This window comes from Tursiops truncatus, chromosome 2 (assembly GCF_011762595.2).
Source record: "Tursiops truncatus isolate mTurTru1 chromosome 2, mTurTru1.mat.Y, whole genome shotgun sequence".
Taxonomy (NCBI): Eukaryota; Metazoa; Chordata; class Mammalia; order Artiodactyla; family Delphinidae; genus Tursiops; species Tursiops truncatus.
Genome location: NC_047035.1, coordinates 117,823,213 through 117,850,442, shown reverse-complemented (window position 1 = coordinate 117,850,442; position 27,230 = coordinate 117,823,213). Strand labels below are relative to the sequence as shown.

General features: G+C 39.6%; 1 protein-coding gene across 4 annotated transcripts in view; it reads right to left on the bottom strand.

Annotated features, from left to right (window-relative positions):
- Nucleotides 1-27,230, bottom strand: part of SCAPER (S-phase cyclin A associated protein in the ER) — a 493,982-nt gene that overhangs the window by 153,274 nt on the left and 313,478 nt on the right. For all 4 annotated transcript variants that reach the window (XM_073801292.1, XM_019950258.2, XM_019950268.3 and 1 more), the window contains one exon: nt 3,023-3,138. In XM_073801292.1, the coding sequence (XP_073657393.1) occupies nt 3,023-3,138 (116 nt within the window). The remainder of the gene's footprint in view (nt 1-3,022; nt 3,139-27,230) is intronic.

Genomic DNA, 27,230 nt, shown 5'->3' with positions numbered 1-27,230 from the left:
TCTCTTCAATAAGTGGTACTGGGAAAACTGGACAGCTACATGTAAAATAATGAAATTAGAACATTCTCTAACACCATACACAAAAATAAACTCAAAATGGGTTAAAGACCTAAATGTAAGACTGGATACTATAAAACTCCTAGAGGAAAACAGGCAGAACATTCTTTGACATAAATTGCAGCAATGTCTTTTTGGAGCCATCTCTGAGAATAATGGAAATAAAAACAAAAATAAACAAATGGGACCTAACCAATGATAATTTGAAAAGGATTCAAGCAGGTTTATGGGCTTTCTCTGTTTCTAAAAAAAAGAAAAACAACCCAGTGAACATTCAGAAAGGTTTCAAAAATTTAAATTTTCATAAGTGGGTATAATTCTCAATTTCACACTAAAAAATTCTGCTGGAAGCAAAATATTCACTCAGAGGGAGTTACCTAGCAATAATTATAGGACAACTGCTGAGGTACCATGTGTAGTAAAAAGGAAGATGGGCAAATTGGTGAGGAAAGAGGATCAGGGAGTTGATTTTTCCACTCACAGAGCTCTGGGGCTGCAGGGGCAGTGAAGCATTAGGCTTGCAGTCATAGGTGATCCACATGATAAATGTTACTAGACAGTGGCTGCAACTTCTCAAATCTTTTCCTGTTTATTGCTGAGAAAAATGAACTACTGTAGGATAGTAAAAAAAAAAAAAAAAAAAAAACAACGAGAAACAAAATACAGTCTCTCTAGGTAAGAGCCATGAAAGGCCACAGGAAGCAGAAAACAAAATGCGCTAAGGTGGCAGAAGTTTCATGATGATGAGGGCTGGGAGCTCAACAGGGATAGAAGGGGAGGATCTGGGCAAGTTGAGAGCAAAGGAAGTCCCAAGGCCAGAGAGCAGTTAGGAGGAATATGAAAAAGTCACTGACTCAGGCCCACCAGTGTGCTTTGAGTCTACATTTAAATCTAATGTAGTTGTGGCATTTTTCTTGCCTGTCTCCAAGTAAGCAGCATAACCCTAATTCATTAGCCCGGAGAAGTGAGGCTAGTTTAGAAAGTAGAGTCATGATCTTGAGCTGTGCTAAGGACGGACAGGAGAATCTTAGAGTCAATGCTAGATGCCCACAGCCCTGAGTGCTGGCCTCACTCAGTAAGCAGTACCTGGCTGAAAACACAAACTTATTGGCCTAAGATGAGATGAAGAAACAAACTCTCAATCCTGGTACTGTGGCCAGCTGAGAAGCATTGATCTGGACTTTCAGGATTCCATGGCTCCTTTCCAAAGCAGGTGTGCTAATTCTTACTTAGGTCTTTTTGGGAACTGTGGAAACCTCTTCTGTTCCCTAAACAAGAGGCACAAATAAGCACCAGAACATGCCCTCTGCCACAATGACAAAAGTAGCTTTGGGGAAATAGGCATTTCATCTAGGTTACCATTAAGGGAGCTCAGGGTCATGCGTGTTGCAACCTACCAGAAAACAAACAAAACAACAACAACAACAATGAAACCAAAAAACAAAAAAACTATAGGTGCAGTTAAGATGAACAATATGAATTATTAACAGTTATGAAAAGCACTGTCCCAAAGAATCAAATGTCATTTCCTTTCTTACCTCAAACATTTTATTGTATTTCATTCTTTCCTTCCTCTCTCTCTGACAATTAATATACATTGAGGGCTGACAACATGCCAAGCAACACACTGTCAATAAAGTCTACTTTGATAAGGAGTAGCAACTCTTCTGGGTTAGAACATCTATTTGTGTGCTATAACTGCCCCATGTATGGTTTTCTGCTCCAAAGAAAGATATCCTGACTTTAAAGGACACCTATACCTTCTTTCATTAATCTCTACTTTGTCAGTAGAGCAAAACCACCCAAACTAACTCAGTATCAAAGTCTGTACTTAGAAATCTCTCACGTCAAATAGATAAGACTGTCTTGAACCAGGCAAGATTACTACTTTAAAAACTGTCACCTAATATTTATATAACACTTTAAGGTTTACAAAGAACTCTCACATACATTATTACTTCAACTGATCCCCACACTGTGAGGTGAATATGATTACCCCTGTTTGACCAAATGAGGAAACAGATGCAACAAGATTAAGGCACTTGTTCCAATTCTCCCAACTAGTAACCAGCAGAGGTAAAACTGGAATTCAGGTTTGTTTGACTCCAAAGCTGGCGCTATTTCTATTTTACCAAATATCTCTCAGGAAGAAAGATAACATACTCTTGGAATTTTTTTTTTTCTGTTGTATCCAGCACACAAATGAAGCAATCACTTTTATAGAGCTAATTAAATATTTAAAAGTTTCTCAGTGATATAACTGAACTTTTATCAAAACTTCTCATTTAAACCCTGTAAATAAGAGTCTCCACAATCCAAAAATTGTGCATGTTACAACTCAGGAATACAATACTTCTGAAATAATGCTGTCTGCTACTACATCCTAGATGGCCAGGGACCAAAGGGTGATATAAAAGAATAAGCAAGTAGATCTTGGGTCTAAAGGATGCACATGATCCTTATGACAGAGCAATTTGCAGTTAAAAGACCAAACTGCAATCCACTTCCCAACTATTTGGCTGGGACTCCAGACTATGGCAGTCTTGGCCTCAGACTGCTCTTCCTGTACGTTAGGGACTTCTTCAAATTTCACAGCTCAGGTCTTTGTCAATGTACTTACCTCCTTTTTTGTATGCAATACAAAAAGTTAGCTGTTATTACTACTCATTTCTGTTCAAATTTTGTAAGCAGTTAGAACTTCTCACAAGTTCATCAGTTCTTCTTGATTTAGGATTAGAAAAGGTCACAGACCAAAGAAATTTCCTTCATAAGGCTTTTCAAGCTCAATTTGAGTTTTGTAAATGAAGTCGAGCACCTCTGTTTTTCTCCCTAATGGGGAGTGTAAGCTTTTGCTATTCAAGCTTGAATAAACATACAATTTTCCTGTGGTCCCCCATATGGAAACCATAGGGCAGAAATGACTCACAAGTGAAACGTGAAAGACAGATTAAAAAACTATACTTACTTAGGAGGAATTCGTGAAACTGTGTTCACATTTGTGACTGGGACCACTACTTGAAGAATGTGTTCAAGGGCTGTTAATCCACCAGCAACTTGAAATGCAATCTGATCTGCCACATTCTAAACAGAAATACAAAAAGAAATTAACCCCATTTCCCAGGCATAAAATTATAACCAAATGAAATATTTAGTTGTAGTGTGAAATATTCTGTTGGTTCAATTATTCTACAAACACTTATTGAATGCTTACTCAGTGCTAGGAACTATAGGCCAAAAGTGGTGAACAAAAAATCATAGTTGCTGTCCCCCATGAAGCTTAAAATTTAGTGGATGAGACCAACATTCATCAAATAAATATAAATAAAACAATTTGAATTACAATAAGTACTCTGAAGAAAAAGGAAAGGTGCTCTATGAGAACAGTGGGGGAATCAACTGTATATTGGGGAAAGGGGTCAGCACAGACTTTTCTGAGAAAGTTGAGGTTTTGAGACAGGCAAAAGAAAAGGGAAAGGGATGAAGCACTCCAAGCATAGGAAAAAATCATTTCATACAGAAGTTTTTAGCAACACTTTTAAAAACTGGATTATTTTGTAATGTTAATTACCACTTAACAAGACAAACTGACTTCCACAAAGATTTCCTTTGCTAGAACTTCTTTGTTCAGTAATACAAGATAATCTAATAACTAACCAGTTAGATGTACCTTTTTTAAAAAAGGGGAGACCTTTAAGATGGTGGAGGAGTGAGACGTGGAGACCACTCTCCTCCCCACAAATACATCAGAAATATATCTACATGTGGAACAACTCCTACAGAACACCTACTGAACGCTGGCAGAAGACCTTAGACTTCCCAAAAGGCAAGAAACTCCCCACATACTTGGGTAGGGCAAAAGAAAAAAGAAAAAACAGAGACAAAAGAATAGGGACAGGACCTGAACCTCAGGGAGGGAGCTGTGAAGGAGGAAAGGTTTCCACACACTAGGAAGCCCCTTCACTGGCAGAGATGGGGGTTGGCGGGGGGGAAGCTTCTGAGCCACGGAGGAGATCGCAGCAACAGGGGTGCAGAAGGCAAAGCAGAGAGATTCCCGCACAGAGGATCGGTGCCCACCAGCACTCCACAGCTTGACAGGCTTGTCTGCTCACCCGCCAAGGCAGGTGGGGGCTGGGAGCTGAGGCTCAGGCTTCTTCAGAGGTCGGATCCCGGGGAGAGGACTGGGGTTGGCTGCGTGAACACAGCCTGAAGGGGCCTAGTGCGCCACAGCTAGCTTGGAGGGAGTCTGGGAAAAAGTCTAGAACTGCCTAATAGGCAAGAGACCATTGTTTCAGGGTGCACGAGGAGAGGGGATTCAGAGCACCACCTAACTGAGCTCCAGAGATGGGTGCAAGCCGCGGCTATCAGCGCGGACACCAGAGACGGGCATGAAACGCTAAGGCTGCTGCTGCAGCCACCAAGAAGCCTGTGTGCAATCACAGGTCACTATCCACACCTCCCCTCCCGGGAGCCTGTGCAGCCTGCCATTGCCAGGGTCCCGTGATCCAGGGACAACTTCCCTGGGAGAACACACGGCGCGCCTCAGGCGGGTGTAATGTCATGCTGGCCTCTGCCGCCGCAGGCTCGCCCTGCATTCTGTACCACTCCCTCCAACTGGCCTGAGTGAGCCAGAGCCCCCTAATCAGCTGCTACTTTAACCCCGTCCTGTCTGAGTGAAGAACAGACGCCCTCCAGCGACCTACACACAGAGGCGAGGCCAAATCCAAAGCTGAACCCCAGGAGCTGTGAGAACAAAGGAGAGAAAGGGAAACTTCTCCCAGCAGCCTCAGGAGCAGTGGATTAAATCTCCACAATAAACTTGATGTACCCTGCATCTGTGGAATACCTGAATAGACAACGAATCATCCCAAATTTGAGGAGGTGGACTTTGGGAGCAACTGTAGACTTGGAGTTGGCTTTCTGCATCTAATTTGTTTCTGGTTTTATGTTTATCTTAGTTTAGTATTTAGAGTTTAATATCACAGTAGATTTGTTTATTGATTTGGTTGCTCTCTTCCTTTATATATATATATATATCATATATATATGATATATCATATATATATATCATATATATATGATATATCATATATATATGATATATATATATTTTTTTTCCGTTTTCTCTTTTTGTGAGTGTGTATGTGTATGCTTTGCGTGATTTTGCCCGTGTAACTTTGCTTTTACCATTTGTCCTAGGGTTTGGCCTGTCGGTTTCTTCTTTTCTTTTTTTTAGTGTGGTTTTTAGTGCTTGTTATCATCGGTGGATTTGTTTTTGGTTTGGTTGCTTTCCTCTTTCTTTTTTTTTTTTCTTAATTACTTTTTAATTTTTAATAATTTTATTTTACTTTTTATTTTAATAACTTTATTTTCCTCCCTCCCTCCCTCCCTCGCTTTCTCCATTTTCTTCTGAGCTGTGTGACTGACCAGGTCTTGGTTCTCTGGCCGGGTGTCAGGCCTGAGCTTCAGAGGTGGGAGAGCCCAGTTCAGGACATTGTTCCACCAGAGACCTCCTGACACCATGTAATATCAAACAGTGAAAGCTCTCCCAGAGATCTCCATCTCAACACGAAGACCCAGCTCCACTCAAAGACCAGCAAGCTACAGTGCTGGCCACCGTATGCCAAACAACTAGCAAAACAGAAACACAACCCCACTCATTAGCAGAGAGGTTGCCTAATATCATAATAAGGTCACAGACACCCCAAAACACACCACCAGATGCGGCCCTGCCCACCAGAAAGACAAGACCCAGCCTCATCCACCAGAACACAGGCACCAATTCACTCCACCAGGAAGCCTACACAACCCACTGAACCAACCTTACCCACTGGGGGCAGACACCAAAAACAACGGGAACTATGGACCTGCAGACTGCAAAAAGGAGACCCCAAACACAGTAAGTTAACCAAAAGGAGAAGACAGAGAAATACACAGCAGATGAAGGAGCAAGGTAAAAACCCACCAGACCAAACAAATGAAGAGGATATAGGCAGTCTAGCTGAAAAAGAATTCAGAGTAATGATAGTAAAGATGATCCAAAATCTTGGAAATAGAATGGAGAAAATACAAGAAACGTTTAACTGGGACCTAGAAGAACTAAAGAGCAAACAAACAACGATGAACAACACAATAAATGAAATTTAAAATTCTCTAGAAGGAAGCAATAGCTGACTAACTGAGGCAGAAGAACGGATAAGTGACCTGGAAGATAAAATAGTGGAAATAACTACCCAGAGCAGAATAAGGAAAAAAGAATGAAAAGAATTGAGGGCAGTCTCAGAGACCTCTGGGACAACATTAAACGCACCAACATTGGAATTATAGGGGTCCCAGAAGAAGAAGAGAGGAAAAAAAGGGACCGAGAAAATACTGAAGAGATTATAGTTGAAAATTTCCATAATATGGGAAAGGAAATAGTCAATCAAGTCCAGGAAGTGCAGAGAGGCCCATACAGGATAAATCCAAGGAAAAACATGCCAAGACACATATTAATCAAACTGTCAAAAATTAAATACAAAGAAAAAATATTAAAAGCAGCAAGGGAAAAGCAACAAACAACATACAAGGAATCCCCATAAGGTTAACAGCTGATCTTTCAGCAGAGACTCTACAAACCAGAAGGCAGTGGCAGGACATATTTACAGTGATGAAACGGAAAGAATTACAACCAAGATTACTCTACCCAGCAAGGATCTCATTCAGATTCGATGGAGAAATTAAAACCTTTACAGACAAGCAAGAGCTAAGAGAATTCAGCACCACCAAACCACCTTTACAACAACTGCTAAAGGAACTTCTCTAGGCAAGAAAAACAAGAGAGGAAAAGACCTACAATAAGGAACCCAAAACAATTAAGAAAATGGTAATAGGAACATACATATTGATAACTACCTTAAATGTAAATGGATTAAATGCTCCAACCAAAAGACATAGACTGGCTGAATGGATACAAAAACAAGACCAGTATATATGCTGTCTGTAAGAGACCCACTTCAGACCTAGGGACACACACAGACTGACAAAGGTATTCCATGTAAATGGAAACCGAAAGAAAGCTGGAGTAGCAATTCTCATATCAGACAAAATAGACTTTAAGATAAAGACTACTACAAGAGACAAAGAATGACACTACATAATGATCAAGGGATCAATCCAAGAAGAGGATATAACAATTGTAAATATTTATGCACCCAACGTAGGAGCACCTCATACACAAGGCAAATGCTAACAGCGAGGAAAGGGGAAATCGACAGTAACACACTCATAGTAGGGGACTTTAACGCCCCACTTTCACCAATGGACAGATCATCCAAAATGAAAATAAATAAGGAAACACAAGCTTTTAATGATACATTAAACAACATGGACTTAATTGATATTTATAGGACATTCCTTCCAAAAATAACAGAATCCACTTTCTTCTCAAGTGCTCATGGAACATTCTCCACGATAGATCATATCTTGGGTCACAAATCAAGCCTAGGTAAATTTAAGAAAACTGAAATCTTATCAAGTATCTTTTCCAACCATAATGCTATGAGATTAGATATCAATTACAGGAAAAAAATTGTAAAAAATACAAACACATGGAGGCTAAATAATACACTACTAAATAACCAAGAGATCACTGAAGAAATCAAAGAAGAAATCAAAAAATACCTAAAAATATATGACAATGAAAAAACGACGACCCAAAACCTATGGGATGCAGCAAAAGCAGTTCTAAGAGGGAAGTTTACAGCAATACAATCCTACCTCAAGAAAGAAGAAACATCTCAAAAAAACAACCTATCCAGACACCTAAAGAAATTAGAGAAAGAAGAAGAGAAAACCCCAAAGATAGCAGAAGGAAATAAATCATAAAGATCAGATCAGAAATAAGTTAAAAAGAAATGAAGGAAACAATAGCAAAGATCAATAAAACGAAAAGCTGGTTCTTTGAGAAGATAAACAAAATTGATAAACTATTAGCCAGACTCAACAAAAAAAAAAAGGGAGAAGACTCAAATCAACAGGATTAGAAAAGAAAAAGGAGAAGTAACAACTGACACTGCAGAAATACAAAGGATCATGAGCGATTACTACAAGTAACTACAAAATGGACAACCTGGAAGAAATGGACAAACTGTTAGAAAAGCACAATCTTCCAAGACTGAACCAGGAAGAAATAGAAAATATAAACAGACCAATCACAAGCACTGAAATTGAAACTGTGATTAAAAATCTTCCAACAGGGCTTCCCTGGTGGCGCAGTGGTTGAGAGTCCGCCTGCCAATGCGGGGAACACGGGTTCGTGTCCCAGTCCGGGGGGATCCCACATGCTGCGGAGCGGCTGGGCCCGTGAGCCATGGCCGCTGAGCCTGCGTGTCCGGAGCCTGTTCTCTGCAACGGGAGAGGCCACAACAGTGAGAGGCCCACATACCGCAAAAAAAAAAAAAAAAAAAAAAAATCTTCCAACAAACAGAAGCCCGTGACAAGATGCCTTCAGAGGTGACTTCTATCAAACATTTAGAGAAGAGCTAACACCTATCCTCCTCAAACTCATAGTAGAGAGAGGAGTACTCCAAAACTCATTCTACGAGGCCAACATCACCCTGATACTAAAACAGACAAAGATGTCACAAAGAAAGAAAACTACAGGCCAATATCACTGATGAACATAGATGCAAAAATCCTCAACAAAATACTAGCCAACAGAACCCAGCAGCACATTAAAAGGATCATACACCATGATCAAGTGGGGTTTATACCAGGAATGCAAGGATTCTTCAATATACGCAAATCAATCAATGTGATAAACCATATTAACAAATTGAAGGAGAAAAACCATATGATCACCTCAACAGATGCAGAAAAAGGTTTCAACAAAATTTAACACTCATTTATGACAAAAACCCTCCAGAGAGTAGGCATAGAGGGAATTTACCTCAACATAATAAAGGCCATATATGACAAACCCACAGCCAACATCATTCTCAGTGATGAAAAACTGAAACCATTTCCTCTAAGATTAGGAACAAGACAAGGTTGTCCACTCTCACCACTATTATTCAACATAGTTTTGGAAGTTTTAGCCACAGCAATCAGAGAAGAAAAAGAAATAAAAGGAATCCCAACTGGAAGAGAAGAAGTAAAGCTGTCACTGTTTGCAGATGACATGAGACTATATATACATAGAGAATACTAAAGATGCTACCAGAAAACGACTAGTGCTAATCAATAAATTTGGTAGTAGCAAGATACACAATTAATGCACAGCAATCTCTTGCATTCTTATACACTATTGATGGGAAATCTGAAAGAGAAATTAAGAAAACACTTCCATTTACCAATGCAAGAAGAAGAATAAAATACCTAGGAATAAACCTACCTAAGGAGACAAAACACCTGTATGCAGAAAACTATAAGACACTGATGAAAGAAATTAAAGATGATACAAACAGATGGAGAGATATACCGTGTTCTTGGATTGGAAGAATCAATATTGTAAAAATGACTGTACTACCCAAAGCAATCTACAGATTCAATGCAATCCCTATCAAACTACCACTGGCATTTTTCACAGAACTAGAACAAAAAATTTCACAATTCGTATGGAAACACAAAAGATCCCAAATAGCCAAAGCAATCTTGAGAAAGAAAATGGAGCTGGAGGAATCAGCTTCCCAGACTTCAGACTATACTACAAAGCTACAGTAATCAAGACTGTATGGTACTGGCACAAAAACAGAAATAGATCAATGGAACAGGAGAGAAAGCCCAGAGATAAACCCACACACATATGGTCACCTTATCTTTGATAAAAGAGGCAAGAATATACAATGGAGTAAAGACAGCCTCTTCAATAAGTGGTGCAGCTACTGGACAGTAGCTGGACAGCTACATGTAAAAGAATGAAATTAGAACACTTCCTAAAACGATACACCAAAATAAACTCCAAACGGATTAAAGACCTAAATGGAAAGCCAGACACTATCAAACTCTTAGAGGAAAACATAGGCAGAACATTCTATGACATAAATCACAGCAAGATTCTTTTTGACCCACCCTCTAGAGAAATGGAAATAAAAACAAAAATAAACAAATGTAACCTCAGGATACTTAAAAGCTTTTTTGCACAGCAAAGGAAAACACAGACAAGATGAAAAGACAACCCTGAGAACGGGAGAAAATATTTCCAAATGAAGCAGCTAACAAAGGATTAACCTCCAAAATTTACAGGCAGTTCATGCAGCTCAATATCAAAAAAACAAACAATCCAATCCAAAAATGGGTAGGAGACCTAAATCGACATTTCTCCAAAGAAGATATACAGATTGCCAACAAACACATGAAAGGATGTTCAACATCCCTAATCATTAGAGAAATGCAAATCAAAACTCCAATAAGGTATCACCTCACACCAGTCAGAATGGCCATCATCAAAAAATCTACAGAAAATAAATGCTAGAGAGAGTGTGGAGAAAAGGGAACCCTCTTGCACTGTTGGTGGGAATGTAAATTGATACAGCCACTATGGAGAACAGTATGGAGGTTCCTCAAAAAACTAAAAATAGAACTACCATGCGACCCAGCAATCCCACTACTGGGCATATACCCTGAGAAAACCATAATTCAAAAAGAGTCATGTAGGGCTTCCCTGGTGGCGCAGTGGTTGAGAGTCCGCCTGCCGATGCAGGGGACATGGGTTCGTGCCCCAATCTGGGAAGATCCCACATGCCACGGAGCAGCTGGGCCCGTGAGCCATGGCTGCTGAGCCTGCACGTCCAGAGCTTGTGCTCCGCAACAGGAGAGGCCACAACAGTGAGAGGCCCGCGTACCGCAAAAAAAAAAAAAAAAAAATTAAAAAAATAAAAATAAAATAAAAAAAGGTCATGTACCACAATGTTCATTGCAGCTCTATTCACAGAAGCCAGGACATGGAAGCAACCTAAGTATCCATCAACAGATGAATGGGTAAAGAAGATGTGGCACATATATACAATGGAATATTACTCAGCCATAAAAAGAAACGAAATTGAATTATTTGTAGTGAGGGGGATGGACCTAGAGTCTGTCATACAGAGTGAAGTAAGTCAGAAAGAGAAAAACAAATACCGTATGCTAACACGTATATATGGAATCTAAAAAAAAAAAAAGTTCTGAAGAACCTAGGGGCAGGACAGGAATAAAGGCACAGACGTAGGGAATGGACTTGAGGACATGGGGAGGGGGAAGGGTAAGCTGGGACCAAGTGAGAGAGTGGCATGGACATATATACACTACCAAATGTAGAATAGCTAGTGGGAAGCAGCCGCATAGTACCGGGAGATCAGCTCAGTGCTTTGTGACCACCTACAGGGGTGGGATAGGGAGGGTTGGAGGGAGACGCAAGAGCGAGGGGATATGGGGATGTATGTATACATAGAGCTGATTCACTTTGTTATACTGCAGAAACTAACACACCATTGTAAAGCAATTATACTCCAAAAAAGATGTAAAAAAAAAAAAAAGTCTGTGATAATGATAAGAGCTAAAAATACATAAATAAAAATAAAAAAAGCCACTTCACCTATTTTAGGGAGAATATTAAGTAACCATTTTAGAACTCAACCTATGATTTTTCTATACAACTTCTGATTTGTATACCATTCTTGTGGGAAGGATATATAAGCTCTTTGCATTCCTCTGGCATGGGGACGGCAAGTTTTTAAGCATACACAGAATCACTGCATCAAATATGTGAAATACAGGATAGCAACCTGCTATAGGCTGAATTGTGTCCCCACCCTCCACTGAATTCTTATGTTGAAGTCCCAACCCCTAGTACCTCAGAATGTAACTGTATTTGAGGATAAGAAATTTAAAGAGGTGATTAAGTTAAAATGAGGCTGTTAGGGTGAGGCCTTAATCTAATATGACTGTTGTCCTTATAAGAGAACAAGAGAAACCAGGAATGCACATGCACAGAGAAAAAGGCCGTACACAGCAAGAAGGTGTCCAATTACAAACCAAGGAGAGACGCCTCAGAAAAAAACCAAACCTCATAACACTTTCACCCTGGCCTTCAGCCTCCAGAACTCTGAGAAAAGTAACTTGTGCTATTTAAGCCACTCAGTCTGTGGTACTTTGTTATGGCAGCCCTAGGAAACTAATATTCAACCCCTCTATTACAATACCCCCTTATATTTCTTTTAATAGTATTCTACAGTTCATTAAGCCTTCAAATGTCTTTGGAATACTGAGGGGCTTTTTTATTGGGGGGGTACTTGGGGGAGATATATGAGTTATTCACAGGCTCTGTCAAACATGTTTTCCTGATTCTTCTGATGTTCAAAGCACAATGCTCTGCCTGCTTGATGTGGACTATCAATTATTGGCTCCAGTACATGTCTGGAGTTTGGTAGTATAATATCTTAATCATTCATTTACTCATTCTTTGTGCACAATAAAATACAGTCTGAGACTATAAGAAGTTCATCATGAATCCTAGACAAGACCTCACACTTTTAAGATTAAAAATTAACAATTTATGTTGTTATTAATGAAAAAATGTTTCCTTGCAATAAAACTAACAATCAGAAAATTGAAAACTAGGTGCTCAGTAATTTATTTAAAACCATAATGCTGTTACCATTCTTTCTTCTTATGCTAGGATGTCAATATAATTAGAAAATAGTAACAACTTTGTATTACTACATAGCATACACAGATAAAACTGCACTAATCATAACTATATAGCAAACTATATGGCAAATTGAAAACACATTGTAATAACTCCAAAATTAAAAAATAAAGCTCTATAACATGCCATAATACCCCTGTTGCCCATCCTACTCATTATCTCTCCGTCTTTCCCCGATGTAAAGGCTCTCCTGACTTCTAAAATCACAGAATCCTTTTGTTTTCTTTTCAATTCTATAAAAATAGAATCACACTTTATATATTCTATAATATCTAATTTTTCTTGCTTGTTTTTTCCCCTAAATTCATCCATATTGTTGCCTGTAGCAGTATTCGATTCATTTTCCTTGCTGTATGGTATTCCTTTGTCTGATTACATACCTCAACTTATTTAAATGTTTAACCGCTGATTGACATTTGGGTTGTTTCCACTTCGAAACTCTGGACAATGCTGCTTTCAACATTGTTGTATATGTATTTGGGCACATGTGACATGCAGTTGAGTATATGCTTAAAAGCAGAACTGCTGGGTCACAGAGTGTGCATAGGTTGTGTTATTAGCTATAGCCAAACAGCTTTCTAAAATATTCAGAACAATTTTTGTACACATTGCAGTGCCGTGATGATTTCAGTTACTCTACAATGACACCAAAACTTGCCTTTATCAAGTTTTTTTTTTAAACTTTAGTGATTCTAATGGGTGTATACTCGCCTTTTTTTTTGGCTGTGTTCAGTCTTCGTTGCTCTATGCGGGTTTCTCTAGTTGCGGCGGGGATGCAGTGAGGCTTCCGTGGTGGTGCAGTGGTTAAGAATCCGCCTGCCAATGCAGGGGACATGGGTTCAAGCCCTGGGGCTACTCTTCGTTGTGATGCACGGGCTTCTCACTGTGGTGGCTTCTCTTGTGGCAGAGCACGGGCTCTAGGCACGTGGGCTTCAGTAGCTGTAGCACATGGGCTCAGTAGTTGTGGCCCACGGGCCCTAGAGGGCACGGGCTTCAGTAGTTGCGGAGTGTGGGCTCAGCAGTTGCAGCGTGCGGGCTCTAGGGCGTGTGGGCTTCAGTAGTTGTGGCACACGGGCTCAGTAGTTGCAGCTCGCAGGCTCTAAAGGACGGGCTCAGTAGTTGTAGCACATGGGCTTACTTTACTGCATGGTATGTGAGATCTTCCCGGACTAGGGATTGAACCCATGTCCCCTACATTGGCAGGCCAATTCTTAGTCACTGGACCACCAGGGAAGTCCCTGTATACTCACATTTAATTGAGGATTTTATTTGTCTTTCCCTGATAATGATGGGGTTGAACACATTTTGTTCATTGGCTTTTTTTTTTTTAATTTGAGGTATACTTTACAATAGGGTGAAGAGCTCAGATCTTAAGGATACCATTCAGTTAAATTTGATGAGTACCTATCAAGACCTGAACATTTCCATTACCCTAGAAAGTCCCCTCATGCCCCTTTCACAGTCAATCCCTCCTCCCTGATGCAACCACTGATTTGATTTATGGTACCGTAGGTTAGTTTTGTCCACGGTAGAATTTCATATAAATGAGATCATGTAGTACGTATGAATATTTAATTTGGTAGTGATTGGTTATCCTACCAGCAGTTTTACCAGAGCCAGGCCTAGGGTATCACGGAAGCATCTTTAGCCCAGGGGAAACGGCAGAGGGGCTCTGAGTCAAGATAGGGAAGCAAACACATATGTACATATCCTTTCTTCTATACTCAAATAGGAATTATAGATAAAATATTTAATAATATGAAAAAATAACCACATTAAAAATAAGTGAAACATCTCTGTAAAACAGGGATGGAAAAGCTCATAATAATGCATAGAGCAAGGGTCCAACTTTCAGCAGACTCTTAAAAGAACATTTGCCCTTCTAGACTCTTTCTTCTTCCTCAGCTTTCACACTGATTCAGCCTCCAAGTTCTGATTACTCATCTCCTGTTATGGCCCTTAACTTTTGCTTTTTCTATCCATGTCTATATTCTTACCATGTCAGTTCAGGCTTTCATGGTCTGTTGCTTGAGGCACTGCAGCAACCTCCTAACTAGTATCTCTGGATCCTAGCTTACTTCACAGCACACCATTCTCTAGAGCAGTGCTTCCCAAACACTCTAAGATAAAAGTCAGGTGTTTTTGTTTGTTTCTTTGTTTTTAATATTTTCACTCCATTGTGACCAACAGTTTTGTGAAATACAAATTAAATACTAAACAAATGAGGGAAAAAAGGTGTACTAAGTTTGAGCCCACATTTTAAAATATTAGATGAAAGACATAAAATTACTCTTGATTTGTGTACTTATCTCACCATCTTCTAGTGACAGTAGCCTGGCACTGGCCTGTGGACTCTCTTTTGAGTAGCCCTGCTCTGGATGCCTTTATATGCAATGAAGATAATATTCTCAAGAGTAAATGTGATCATGCCACTCTGTGGGTGAAACATTTGAATGACTGCTTCCTCACTGTCTACAGAATGAGGCCCAAACTCTTTAGCACAATTCTTCAGAATCTGATCCCTCTCTAACAGCTTCCTTCCCTGCCATGCTCCTGCCTCTCTCTCAACCAGATTCCCCATGTGGTCCATGCTGTTTCATGCCTCTGTGCTTTGGCATATACTGATCTTCCTAGAAGGGATGATCCTCTAGCTTTTCATCTTTGTATCCCCACTAAACTCAGAACTTCCTGCAGCCAGGGACCATGTCTTCTTCATCACCATATCCCCAACACTTAGCAGAGGGGAATGTACTTAGAAAATGCTTCATCAACGGTTGTTCGGAAAATGCTTCATCAACAGTTTTGGAAAAGAAGGCTCACAAAGGTATTTTAACAGGATTTTAACTGTGAAAACACAGATAGTCAATTGCTCTGGTATGATCCCAGGATACAATTCCTGTTACTGCATGTGCCTAGTGGAATAGTTTTTCATTGGGATTGAGCTTCATGACCGGAGAACAAAATTCAGTTTTTCGAGACTGAAACACATGTTCACCTTGAGCCTCCTTAATAGCCACCAAGAAACTAAATTCTCCACTTGTACTCCATTTCAGTGTAAAGCCTTTGTATTTTGATATTTCTCAACTCAAAGTTATGTCATACCCTAAGCCAAGCAGATGCACCAATTGATGCAATCTGTCCACAGAGAAACAAAACAGCACCACTGCTGTTCTCACAGACCTTTCCACAACAAGAGAGAACTGGGTCAACATTGCAAAAGTGTAGGGGAAAAGGACTGAGTGAAAGCAGACCATCTTAATGTACACATCTATGCCTTAAAAACAAAACAAAATAAACTCAAAGCCTTTCATGCAGTGCCAACAACATGGATATGACCTCTTGAAAAACTTAAAACATGGGCTCTAACAGACATTAAGCAGGAAAAAAAAAAGCCAATTTCAGGAAGATAGGCCATTCAAAGCCAAATTTTTATTAAAGTATTATTGAAAATTGAAGTTCTAATTTATCAATTGCACCTTTTCAAGGAACTGAAGCAAAAAAAGCAAAACCAACTGTGAAATAAAAAAACTCACAAATTTCTCCCCAGAGAAATCAAGGATGGTTTTGGTCATGTGCACTTCTGTATTACAGATCCAACAAGCCATTTTTGGATTCTCATCCACAGAGCATGGCCAAGTGGGAACACTGTTCAGTATCCTCCTAACTTCTTCTTCATGCCCCACATCAACTCCTATTCATGCCATCATCTCTGCCCTACCTCAGGGCCCCATTTCTCTCTGTTTGCAAGCTCCTCAAGAGTGGCAGCTGACTCATCTCTGCAGCCCCAGTGATGACACAGAACAGAAATGGTAAATACTTGATGGATGAGTGACTGAACAAAAGGATGAACAAATGAAAAGATCTCTCTCAAACAGCAAAAATGTCCTGTGAGATATGACAGTTTAACACAATTATAGGGGCCCGTGAGCATAACAAGGAGAAACACCTCCCACTGGATCCTATTTCCTAACACAGTGCGAATGAACAGCTCTTCCCTCTCTCTGTACATAAAGGTAGATGAGACAATCCTCTGATAGCCTATGCCTTTTTCACCTCAGGGGGACAGAAAGGGAAACTCAAACTGGCTCAATGATGAGCTGCCCAAATGTTAAAATCAAGGGGGGAAAAACACCTTCTTAAGCAGGTGGCATTAAATACTCTTTATGCAAATGAAGATCACTTTCACACAGTAATCCAGGTAGACTTAAAGGACGTAGAGAGCCTCTCATTTCTTCCTCCTCTCTTTTCCCACCACACTAGCTTCTTGTGCCAATCACGTGGTACTTCCTATACACTGCTCTCTTTATATTCCTGGATGCCACAGTGAGGCTGGATGCTCCTCAAATACATGGTCATATACTTGTTCCTATCCCTCTCAGTGTCTAGAAAAAAGCAAGTATGCAAAAAATGCTTAACCATAACTATACTCTCCATCCAACCTGCCCCCTTCTCGATTTGTAATGTTCAAATGCTATCTCTCAATCCTTTAAGACCCAGATCAAATCACTCATAAAGTCTTTCCTGATCCCCTCAACAAAAGTCAAAAGGTCTTTGTATTTAACTGTATTTCTCTTATGGCCCTTATCACTCTTGACTTTATCCCAGAGCTTTTTGTGTTCATGTGCTACACTGTGAAGCCTAAGCTCTCCTACCTCTGCATTCTCAACTGTGGTCAAGCACAGGATGCACATACTGCAGATACCAAGCAAAGTTTGTTAACTGATTGAAAATACCTCATCTAGAAAGGTGAACTAGATATTTCTCCTTTTTTCTGTTACCCCTTTTCCAAATACTCTGCGTTCAGACAGAAATTATGAAATTAGAACTTTCATAAATAGCTTTACCATTCTGATGTGAGCAAGAAAAAAATACCTCTGAAGAGGAAATATGTGGCTTTACTTGTGTACCAGACATAACACCTTAATAGCTCTCCCTTCCTTTGCTCTCTCCCACTGTGAGACTGACAACTGACTAATAGGATTAGAGGCTCCATTATAATAACCCAGCTTAGCTAAAGGCCAGCAAAAAATGACAGCTTCAATCTGAATTACATGGCCTAGGAATCCATTCAATTATTAACTAGAGTAACTGTTATTACCTCTCCCAATTAAAGGAGAGGCAGCTGTTAATCTTTGGTGGCCTGAAAAGGCTGATGGCCTTTGTACTTGACTTCTCTATAGACAGTAATTACATTCTTTGTGATCAGAGAGGAAGGCCTTCCTAGCCTTTTAGACAGAGGTGGCAGATGGGGAAAACTGTTTGCATGTTCATTAGCAGGATAGGCTAGGCTAGATTTGTTTGGAGCATCTGGTGACACCTTAAGACCTGTTTAGAGATAGTACAAGTAGGTTTTGGCAAGTTCATAAATTTAGAACTAGTAGCCCCATTTATAGAGATGAGAAGATTCTAGAGTGAATTGTTTTACAGCTGTTTTTCCCATAATGAAAACTTTCCTACCGTTTAAATGACATCATCTCTACTCAACTACTATCTTCACCTGTTATGGTCAGCTTAAAAGAAGCAAGTATAATGAACAGATATTCCTTCTTCTGTTACATGGTTTTTCTCTTCTAAGCCTTCTAATGTCTGCTTCTTCACATTCCCATAATCTACATAAATGTTTGGCTCAGTCTTTCAGACGTAGACACTCACACTTGAAAGAATCAGTTTCTGGAGTCAAGAATATCACAAGGAAATTGTAAATTTGTGGGACTGTGGTGCCAAAAAGAGTAAAATCATAACCCACAGTTTGAAGGGTTAGGTAATAAGGTAAGTGGGGCTGAGAGAGGCTGGAAAAGCTTTCTCAAGATGAGAGGAAGAATTCCTTTGTGATGCTAATCAGAACATGGACCCTGTGGAAGGCTCTTCCCGAGGGAGCTAAATTGTGCCATGTTTGACCTGTTTGGACTAAGTGAGATGAGGGCAGGGTGAGTGAGAGGGGGTGGTGCAGGAACTGAAGGATGAAAGCAGGACACAGACCTGAGTGCTCTCATTCCTTCTCTTTAAGCTGTTATGAGACAGATGACCAAAGATTAGTGTATAGAGTTTATTACTGCAATCCAACAAAACTCACAATAAAGTCATTTTGATCTTCTCTCATCTTCACGCTCCACAAAGCTGCCAAGTGGCAGGCACTGGGCCAGACCCAGCACTCATAGCTACAGTGAGAGACAGACTTAACATAGACAAATGCAACACTGTGAGATAAGCACTATAATAAGGGGATGTACAAAGAGTTGTATGAACACAGAGGACTAGTTCTTCAGGATATAATGGGTGTCAATGTGGACAGTTTTCTGAGTTATCATGTAATCAAACTAAAAGACAAAAAAAGGATTCAAAGTCAAGGACCTACATATGAAGTTTCTCGTGCAACTCCTTTATTCTCCCACCATTCCTAACTTCCAGGCTACCCGCTGCTTTACCGCAGAACTTGAGGAGTCTTACCACAGCAGTTCCCTGTTTCCCTTGTTGCTGCATCTTAACTCTCCTGGGTGCTTTAAAGTTGGGAGGCAAAAGAAACTCAGGACCATGAGAACAAGGAGAATCTGTTTTGGGCAAGGGAGCGATACGGACAAGGACCAGTAACAAGGACAAACTCCTTTAGGTCCAGCAGCTCCCAGGGAGCAGGACCATAGAGCTCGAGGCTCTTGTCCACTGAGATGCAAGGAAATGGAGACGAGTGGTCCTAGAGCACTCTGTTCTTGCTCCATTGTGACACTGGCACTTCTTGACTGATTTTTCTATTATTTAATTGTAAACTAGATCACACTGATTATCTATTTATTTAATCACAAGGTAGACTGTGAGCTCTTTGACAGCTGGGATTACGTTTCTATAGGTCCAGCAAAAATTTATTTATTCAATAAATAGCTGTTGAATATAAAAGTACAGTCTAATTTCTGGGCTCTCACATCAGAAATTCTCTTAAGAGGAAAGAAAAGCCATCAATCCTTAATGAGAAAGAAAAGGCTTAGAAACACTCATGTGCCTGGGAGAGTCAAGGCAAGGATACAGGTAAGCTAGAAACTGTGGCTGATAAGGCAAGGCAGGCCCTGGTGTTAGGCCTGCCTGAAGGGGACAAGCCCAGAGAAGAGAGGCCAGAAATGTGAAGGCCAACTGCAAGGCCTTTGCCAGTCATCTTTGCTTATGTCCTGCCTTAGTCATCTCGGCATTCTTTTTTTTTGTTTTGTTTTTTCCCCTTTATTCTCAAGGGAAGTAATGACCCAGACCCTTTTATGTCCTTAAGAAGGGATGGGGAGAGCAATTTTCTCCAAGTGCCATCCTGGAGGGCTGAAAGTGACAATTCAAGGAATTACTATGTGGCAGGCCCTAGGCTGTTATCTAATCTAAGCCCTCAAAACTGGTACCTCATCATCATCCCATTAAAGAAAAATAGTCTTAGAGGAGTCAATTACTTGCTTAAATTTTTACAGCTAGCAAGTGGTGGAGCCAGGGATTGAGCCTAGGTTTATCTGACTTCCAAGGGTATAATGGGTCTATACCAAGAAAGCTGTGGGGGAAATCTAGTGTGTGGCTATAGGAATGTACGTGACTTTTGGCACACTTATCACTCAATATCCCAATTTTGTAAAATCTTGGACTTGATATTATTTTAAAATTTCAAAGAATATTTTATTTTGAAATAATTTTAGATTGAAGAGTTACAAGTACAGTAGAGAATTCCTATATGCTTTAATTGAGCCTTCTCTCATATTAACATCATACAAAACCATGGTACATTTATCAAAACTAAGAGATTAAATTAAAACTATACTATTAATTAAGCTATGGCCTTATTTGGATTTCCCCTAGTTTTTCTACTGATGACCTTTTCCTGTTCCAAGATCCCATCTAGAATACCACATTGTATTTAGCTCAATGTTATTGTGAAGACAAGGTGAAGTTACTCTTAGCATTAGAGGGGGGATTCTGAGCTCTTATATTAGCATTCACTAGCAACTAAAAAAATTCAAAAAACTTGAAGTAATCCAGACTCAGAGAATGCAAAGGAATGCCAAGTTTGACTATCACAAGTAAATAAAAAAGGAAATGAGAGCTAACTAGATTCTAAGGGACTGAAATATGAGTAGTTCTTTTAACTCGTGGTGCAGTTCTTGAGACTGTCAGGAAATGGGAAGAAATGTGCACACAGCAGGAGGGAAGCAAGCCTTGGGTGAGGAGGGAGGGAATGTGGGACCAGGGTTAGAAGAGACTCCAGGTGGCCCAGGATGGTCTCCCCCTGCAGCTCCAGGCCCAATTGGCCTTCAGTACTTTTTTGGCCTATGGCAGGCTTTCAAAACCCTTTCCTTCCTGGATGTCAGTGAAATCCAGTAAAGCCTTCCAACTGTAGCATGATACTGCTTCAAAGTCTTCAGAGTATGCCTTTCCCACTTGTGCCCATGATAGGATATTTACTGCAAGATTTTTTTCCAAGAAGCAGCTAGGTTAAAAACCTTGTGATGGGGCACTAGGAAAATCAGTTACAGTTGATTTTCGAAATGATCCTGCTAGGAAGCACTGGGTCTGCTTAATTTAGTCAGGAGGAAATGAAAGGGGGGAAATAACTAGTGATAGGCAATGTTTTCTCAGATGGATTATCTGGAGTCTGCACTCCGGTTTAGCCCCTCCTGTTCTCTAGCATCTAAAGTATACAGGGAAAACAGAGGAGACAAAATCCACACTACATCTGTTACTTAAGAGACTGATACAAAGTATGGCAAGGAAGAAGGCAAAAATGAGCAGCCTTTCAGATTTTGGACTTCAAGATGATTGTGCTAATTTATACTTTGATCGTGGATGAAAACTGTGTAACCATGCAGAGCTTTTGTTCCCCATTAAGATGCTGCAAACAAGACCTCCTTATACAGACAACAGTGTGAAAGGCAGAATATCTGGTCATTCTTCCTGATTTTGCTAAATCAAATATGATCAAATGTTTACTGAAGAGTTAGTGCTGCCCGACTGAATTGTAACTGAATTAGAGATGCTCTGTGCTACCACTTTTAGCTAGTGAGAATAAGATAAGACCTTTACTAAAGGTGAACGAAAATGTTTAAAAGTCTGCTTATTCAAGGCAAACAAAACTCAGAAGACTCATTAAGTCTGGAGAACACCAGACCATTACAGAATCTTATTTCTTTATAAAAAGGCATATATGAATCTCTTTCTCTTTACAAGGAATAACGAAGTTCATTTGAAGAGAAATTTGGTAATCAATTTATATTTACACAGCTTTTAGTCTGAAGTCTGAAAAAGGTTTTAGTTTTAAGTCAGAATGCAAGTCCATATCCTTCCATTATGGGGAAGTAAAGTTATCTTATGGAAAAGAAATGTAAAGATCCTAAAAAGAGTCCACACTTCTGAGGACATCCATGTGTAAACATTAAAAGGCATACAACACTAGGAGGCCTTTTCAGCAGGGACAGGGAGAGGTAGAGATTTGAGAAAGACAGGCAGAAATGATGTTTTAGATATTGTTCGTTATGGCACAAATGGTCTTTTTTTTTTAATTTTAAAGAACAGATGTTATTTGTTTAGAGTTTGCTATAGCAGATAGCCACCAACAGTTACATTTGGCAGAGGGATGGGTAACCTTTATAATGAAAAAAAGAGAAGGCTTCAAGTATGCACTGTTTGGAGGCTATTGGCATGGGGAAGCTAGAGGTAGGTTAACTAGGAGTGGGCATCTTATGTGATGGCCTGAGTAGCATACTCATCTTTTCCTGGTGGGTCTTGAGTTAGAAGCAGGATCAGAAAACAGTGAAGCTGGCAGTCACTGATCAATTTCTGACCATTCTGGGTTGATTGCTTCAGAGGTAGTAGATTGGCTTCCTAAACTGGTTGCTGGTCATTGTTCTATTGTTATATATGGGCTGGCTATTGTCTATTTGTATATTCAGTTTCTCAGACAACTTGAATATACATGCAGAAAATCCAGAGGAACATACAAAAAAGCTCTAAAAATAATAAGTGAGTTTAACAAGGTCTCACAATATAAGTCAATTAAAAAAAATTAATTCTATCGGCAAATCTGTAAAGATAGAAGTAGATTAATGGTTGCCAGGGGCTGGGGGAGGAGAAAATGGGGTGTAACTACTAATGGGTATGGGGTTTCTTTTTTGGGGTGATGATGTTATGGAATTAGATAGTGGCGATGATTGCACAACCTTGTTAATAAACTAAAACCCACTGACCTGTATACTTTAAAGGGGTGAATTTTATGGTATGTGAATTAGATACAAACTATGTCTTATTTACTGTTTAGAAGCTGTTAGCATGGCCTATGGATTAATTCTGCCACGGGTTGAATCCCAACTCGTTCACTTACTAGGCATAACATCAGGCAAGTTCCTTATCCCCTTGATGCCTCAGTGTTCTTACAAATGAGGGCACATAATTCCCACTTCAAAAGGTTAGTAAGAGAATTAAATAAATTGACCTATATAAACATTAGAATCATCATCTTCTTTATATTGTCCCTGCTTCTTTAGCTAAGTACCTAGTATAATGTCATCAAATAAATATTAGTTCCTAACTGCTGAGGGTTCTTGCTTTTTCTAGACTTCACATTTCACTTCTAGTTCATTCAGTACTAATACCAGTAAGAGTAGACCCTTAATGTTCTTGAGAGGACATATCCTGGAATCTTTCTGATACCTCAAAATTTCACTGAAGTATGATTTCTCTCATAAATACCTTTATTTTAGCTGACTCTACCTTCTCACCTCATCAGCCTCAGCTTCAATATTAGTTCCTCAAAAGGGCATTCTCTGACCTCTAGGTTGTATTTAGTCTTCCTACGACTTCCACAAACAACTCTGTATCCTCAATCATTTCCTCAAAAACTCATCACTCTTTACTGTAATTAACTGTTTAACTGCCTATAAGGGCAGGGTCGGTATCTGTCTGAATTAGTGCTATTTCCCATGTGCTTGGCACATAAAAAATTCACTAACATTTGTTAAGCGTGTGCACACACAGTCAGGTACTCTCTTAAGTGCTGCTTTGCAAGCACCATCTCATATAATACAACAGCATGAGGTGGATACAATTATCATTCCCATTTACTTGGAGAAACTAAAGTTCAGGGAAGATAAGTAATTTCTTTAAGATTATGTAACTAGTAAGGGCTGGTCTAGGACTCAAATCCAGGTATATCTGAGTCTAGAATCTGAGCTTTAACCATCACACTATTCTGCCTCTCTGCATACTATGCACTGAAAAACAAAATTGTTTCATTGAACTAAAATGTCTGTGAGTGAGTACAATGATATAGAGTTAGTGCTGGGAAGTTTCCCTAGACAGGAAGATAGCATTATAGACATATAAACTATACATTTCTACATAAGGGATGGCTCTATATTGTTCTTGAGAATAAGGCTTTGAAAATGAGCTATTATTCAAGTAGCTAGGAGTAAATGGTAAGAGGCAGAAAATAATTATAGAAACTAAAAATTTTAGATTAAGAAGGAACCTGAAAATGATCTAATTCCGTTATATAATTTGAACACATTAGATCAGGCAAAGATGCACCATAGAATATTTTAAGGTGGCCATTTTAGGTAGTTTGGCAAATGTTATGTGCTCTATAATCTTACTATATTTTTATGGCATATTTTATAACTTATTGTCACAACTTGTACATAGATGAACAAGCATGTTATATCAATTCAGCAAATAATCTATGTAGTACCCAGAATATATAAGGAACTGTAGTTGGTGCTTCAGAAGACCAAATCGACAGATAGCAAAAAATCAAATTTAAGGATAACTAATGTCTGTACTTTGGATTTTGTATTCAAGAAATTAATGATGCAGAGGACTTTCCTCGTGGTCCAGTGGTTAAGACTCCATGCTCCCAATGCATGGGGCCTAGGTTCGATCCCTGGTTGGGGAACTAAGATCCCACATACCGCAACTAAGCTCGCGCGCCGCAACTACTGAGCCCGCGCACTCTAGAGCCTGCAAGCTGCAACTAGAGAAGCTCGCAACTAGAGAAGCCTGGACACTGCAACAAAGAGCCCACGCACCGCAATGAAGACCCAGCGCAGCCAAAATCAATCAATTTTTAAAAATTCAATTAAAAAAAGAAATTAATGAGGTAAATTATGTATAGGCTTTTAAAGATAAAAATGTTTTCCAGCTTCCTTTGGTCCTTGATATAAGTATAATAAACTTGGGATATGTAAATGACAGCAAACACAATAAAACAGAGCCACTGCTGCAACTCTTTGAGATAACACCAATTTTTCCCTCTGAATAGACTGACTTTGTGAGGTAATTCCCAGAACTCTTTCCTAGTATTACCAAATCTGCCAAGTTGGCTACTTCTGTAAAGTAAGCTATTTGGCCCAGACAAACATCTATCTTGAATGTTTGGGCATTTGCTTGCCTTAAGGCAAGGAATGGACTAGAAGACAAGCCAAAAAACCATTCAATTTATTTGAACAAACATTTATTGCCTGCCAACTGTGTGCATGGTGTTTGTTAAATGGCAGAAATACAGACACACAGAGGATCAGGACCTGCCTTCAAAGACCTCACATTCTACTGAGAAAGAAAATTAAAAAACAGGTTAATGCAACATAGTGTGATAAGTCCATAGTGTGATATGATGGAGGTACAGGGTACACCCTGGGCTTACGTGGTAGGTACCTAACCTGCTTGGGTGAAGATCAGAAGAATGACAGGGAATACTTCCTAGAGGAGGTGACACCAGAGTTGAGCCTCAAAAGAAGCCATCCAGGTAAAAGTATTTGATTATGGGGTGAGGGTGGATGTCTGTGTGTGGGTGGGTGAGTGGGGTGGAGGGAGGCAAATGCACTGAGCGGGAGAGAGGGAGGTGTTCTAGGGGATGAGGTGTATGCAGATAAAAGGGTACAAGGCCCACTCAAGGGGCAATAAGCCACTGAAAATGGTTACGAGTGTGAAGTGATGGGGGAAATATTGAGAGATGATGACAGAGGGGTAGGAAGAGAACAAATTTTGCAGGGGACCTCGTACTCAAAGAAAGAGTCTAAATCTTATTCTAACGCAACAGAGAGCTTCCAAAAGGTTTTAAAGCAGATTGACACACACAGATTTTCACTTTTGAAAGCACGCTCTGGAAGCTATATGGAGGACAGACTGGAGAGGGGTAAGACAAAACACAACTCAAATAGTAGAAATGATTAGGGACCCAACACCATCAGTGACAATTCAAATAGAGAAGTAGGATGGCTGGCTAAAAGCTATATTTACAAGTAAAAGCAACAGTCTTGGCTGCTGACTGGATGTGGGAGAAAGAAGAGTCAATTTACCAATCATCTTCTATGTATAAGGCAAAATGGATACAAACTGGTCTGGCACAGGATCAGACTCTCCTCCACGAAAAAGCTTAGAATTCAGTTAAGTATACTAGGGATAAAAAGAATCTAATGATTTTCAAGGTAATGTCTACATGCTAAATGAGTATGTGGCAGTCACAGGACACAGGGTTCATGCAAGGCAGGAGAGAGACAGGTCTCATGCCTCCTTTTCATAATGCCAAGTGAAAAACATGTTTAAAAACGGTTTTAACCTTTTAATATATAACCTTGGTAAATGGAACAGTGGCTTGAATTGGGTATTTGTACATAGGACTGAAAATTAGACAGATTTTTTACTGCATTTGTCATTAATCAGCCATCTCTGTTCAATAACATTAATTTCATAGAAAAGATAAAGGAGTAAAATATGAAGGAGAAGGGGAAGGAAGAAACAGGAAGATACACTGCTTTTTCTAGGAAAGGCAATATTTCTCCCAATGAACGTCATATATTGGTTGCCATGACTCTGAAAAAAAAAGCCTACTTTTCTTTCTCCTTAATTTGAACTTAAAAGGATCCCTATGGCATCACCATATACGTGCCATTGTCCTCTGAAGGTTTTGTAGATATTGGTTTGGCATCTCTTCTATGTTCATAGCAGCAGGGGGGGCTACATCATAGGCCCCTATAATCTGTACCAAAGAACAGAGTGTGGAACAGTTTGAACACGGAATAGTTCAAAGAGGAGACCAGAACGTCAGTGAAAGACTTTTGAATGATCTTGTGCTCACGTTTTCCAAGCCCTAGTCAGTATATCCATAAGCTCAGAAGCAGTGTATATTTAAGCTTTGTAAGCTATTAGCCACCCATAGACATGATTTTGTCTTCTCAGAAAGTGCATTTTATTAAATTAACCTATTTCTGACAAAGCACCTTTTCTCTAATCTGCTGAGAAATACACTTACCATATTTCAGATGGCCTCTGAGTGGCACTGCCTAACAGTCAGTAGACTGTGTCAGATATGCAGTTATGCTACCTCCCCTTTTTTAAAGAACAACATTAACTTGATAGGAAGAACTAGGGCTATTTCAAAGGAAACAGGCAGGTCAAAACTGTTAAGTTAAAAATTTCTATACAAGCTTAAACACCTTACATATATGGTCTGAACATATTTACATGAAGATGTGAGTGTTGTCAGGTAAATTTACTTATATATTAC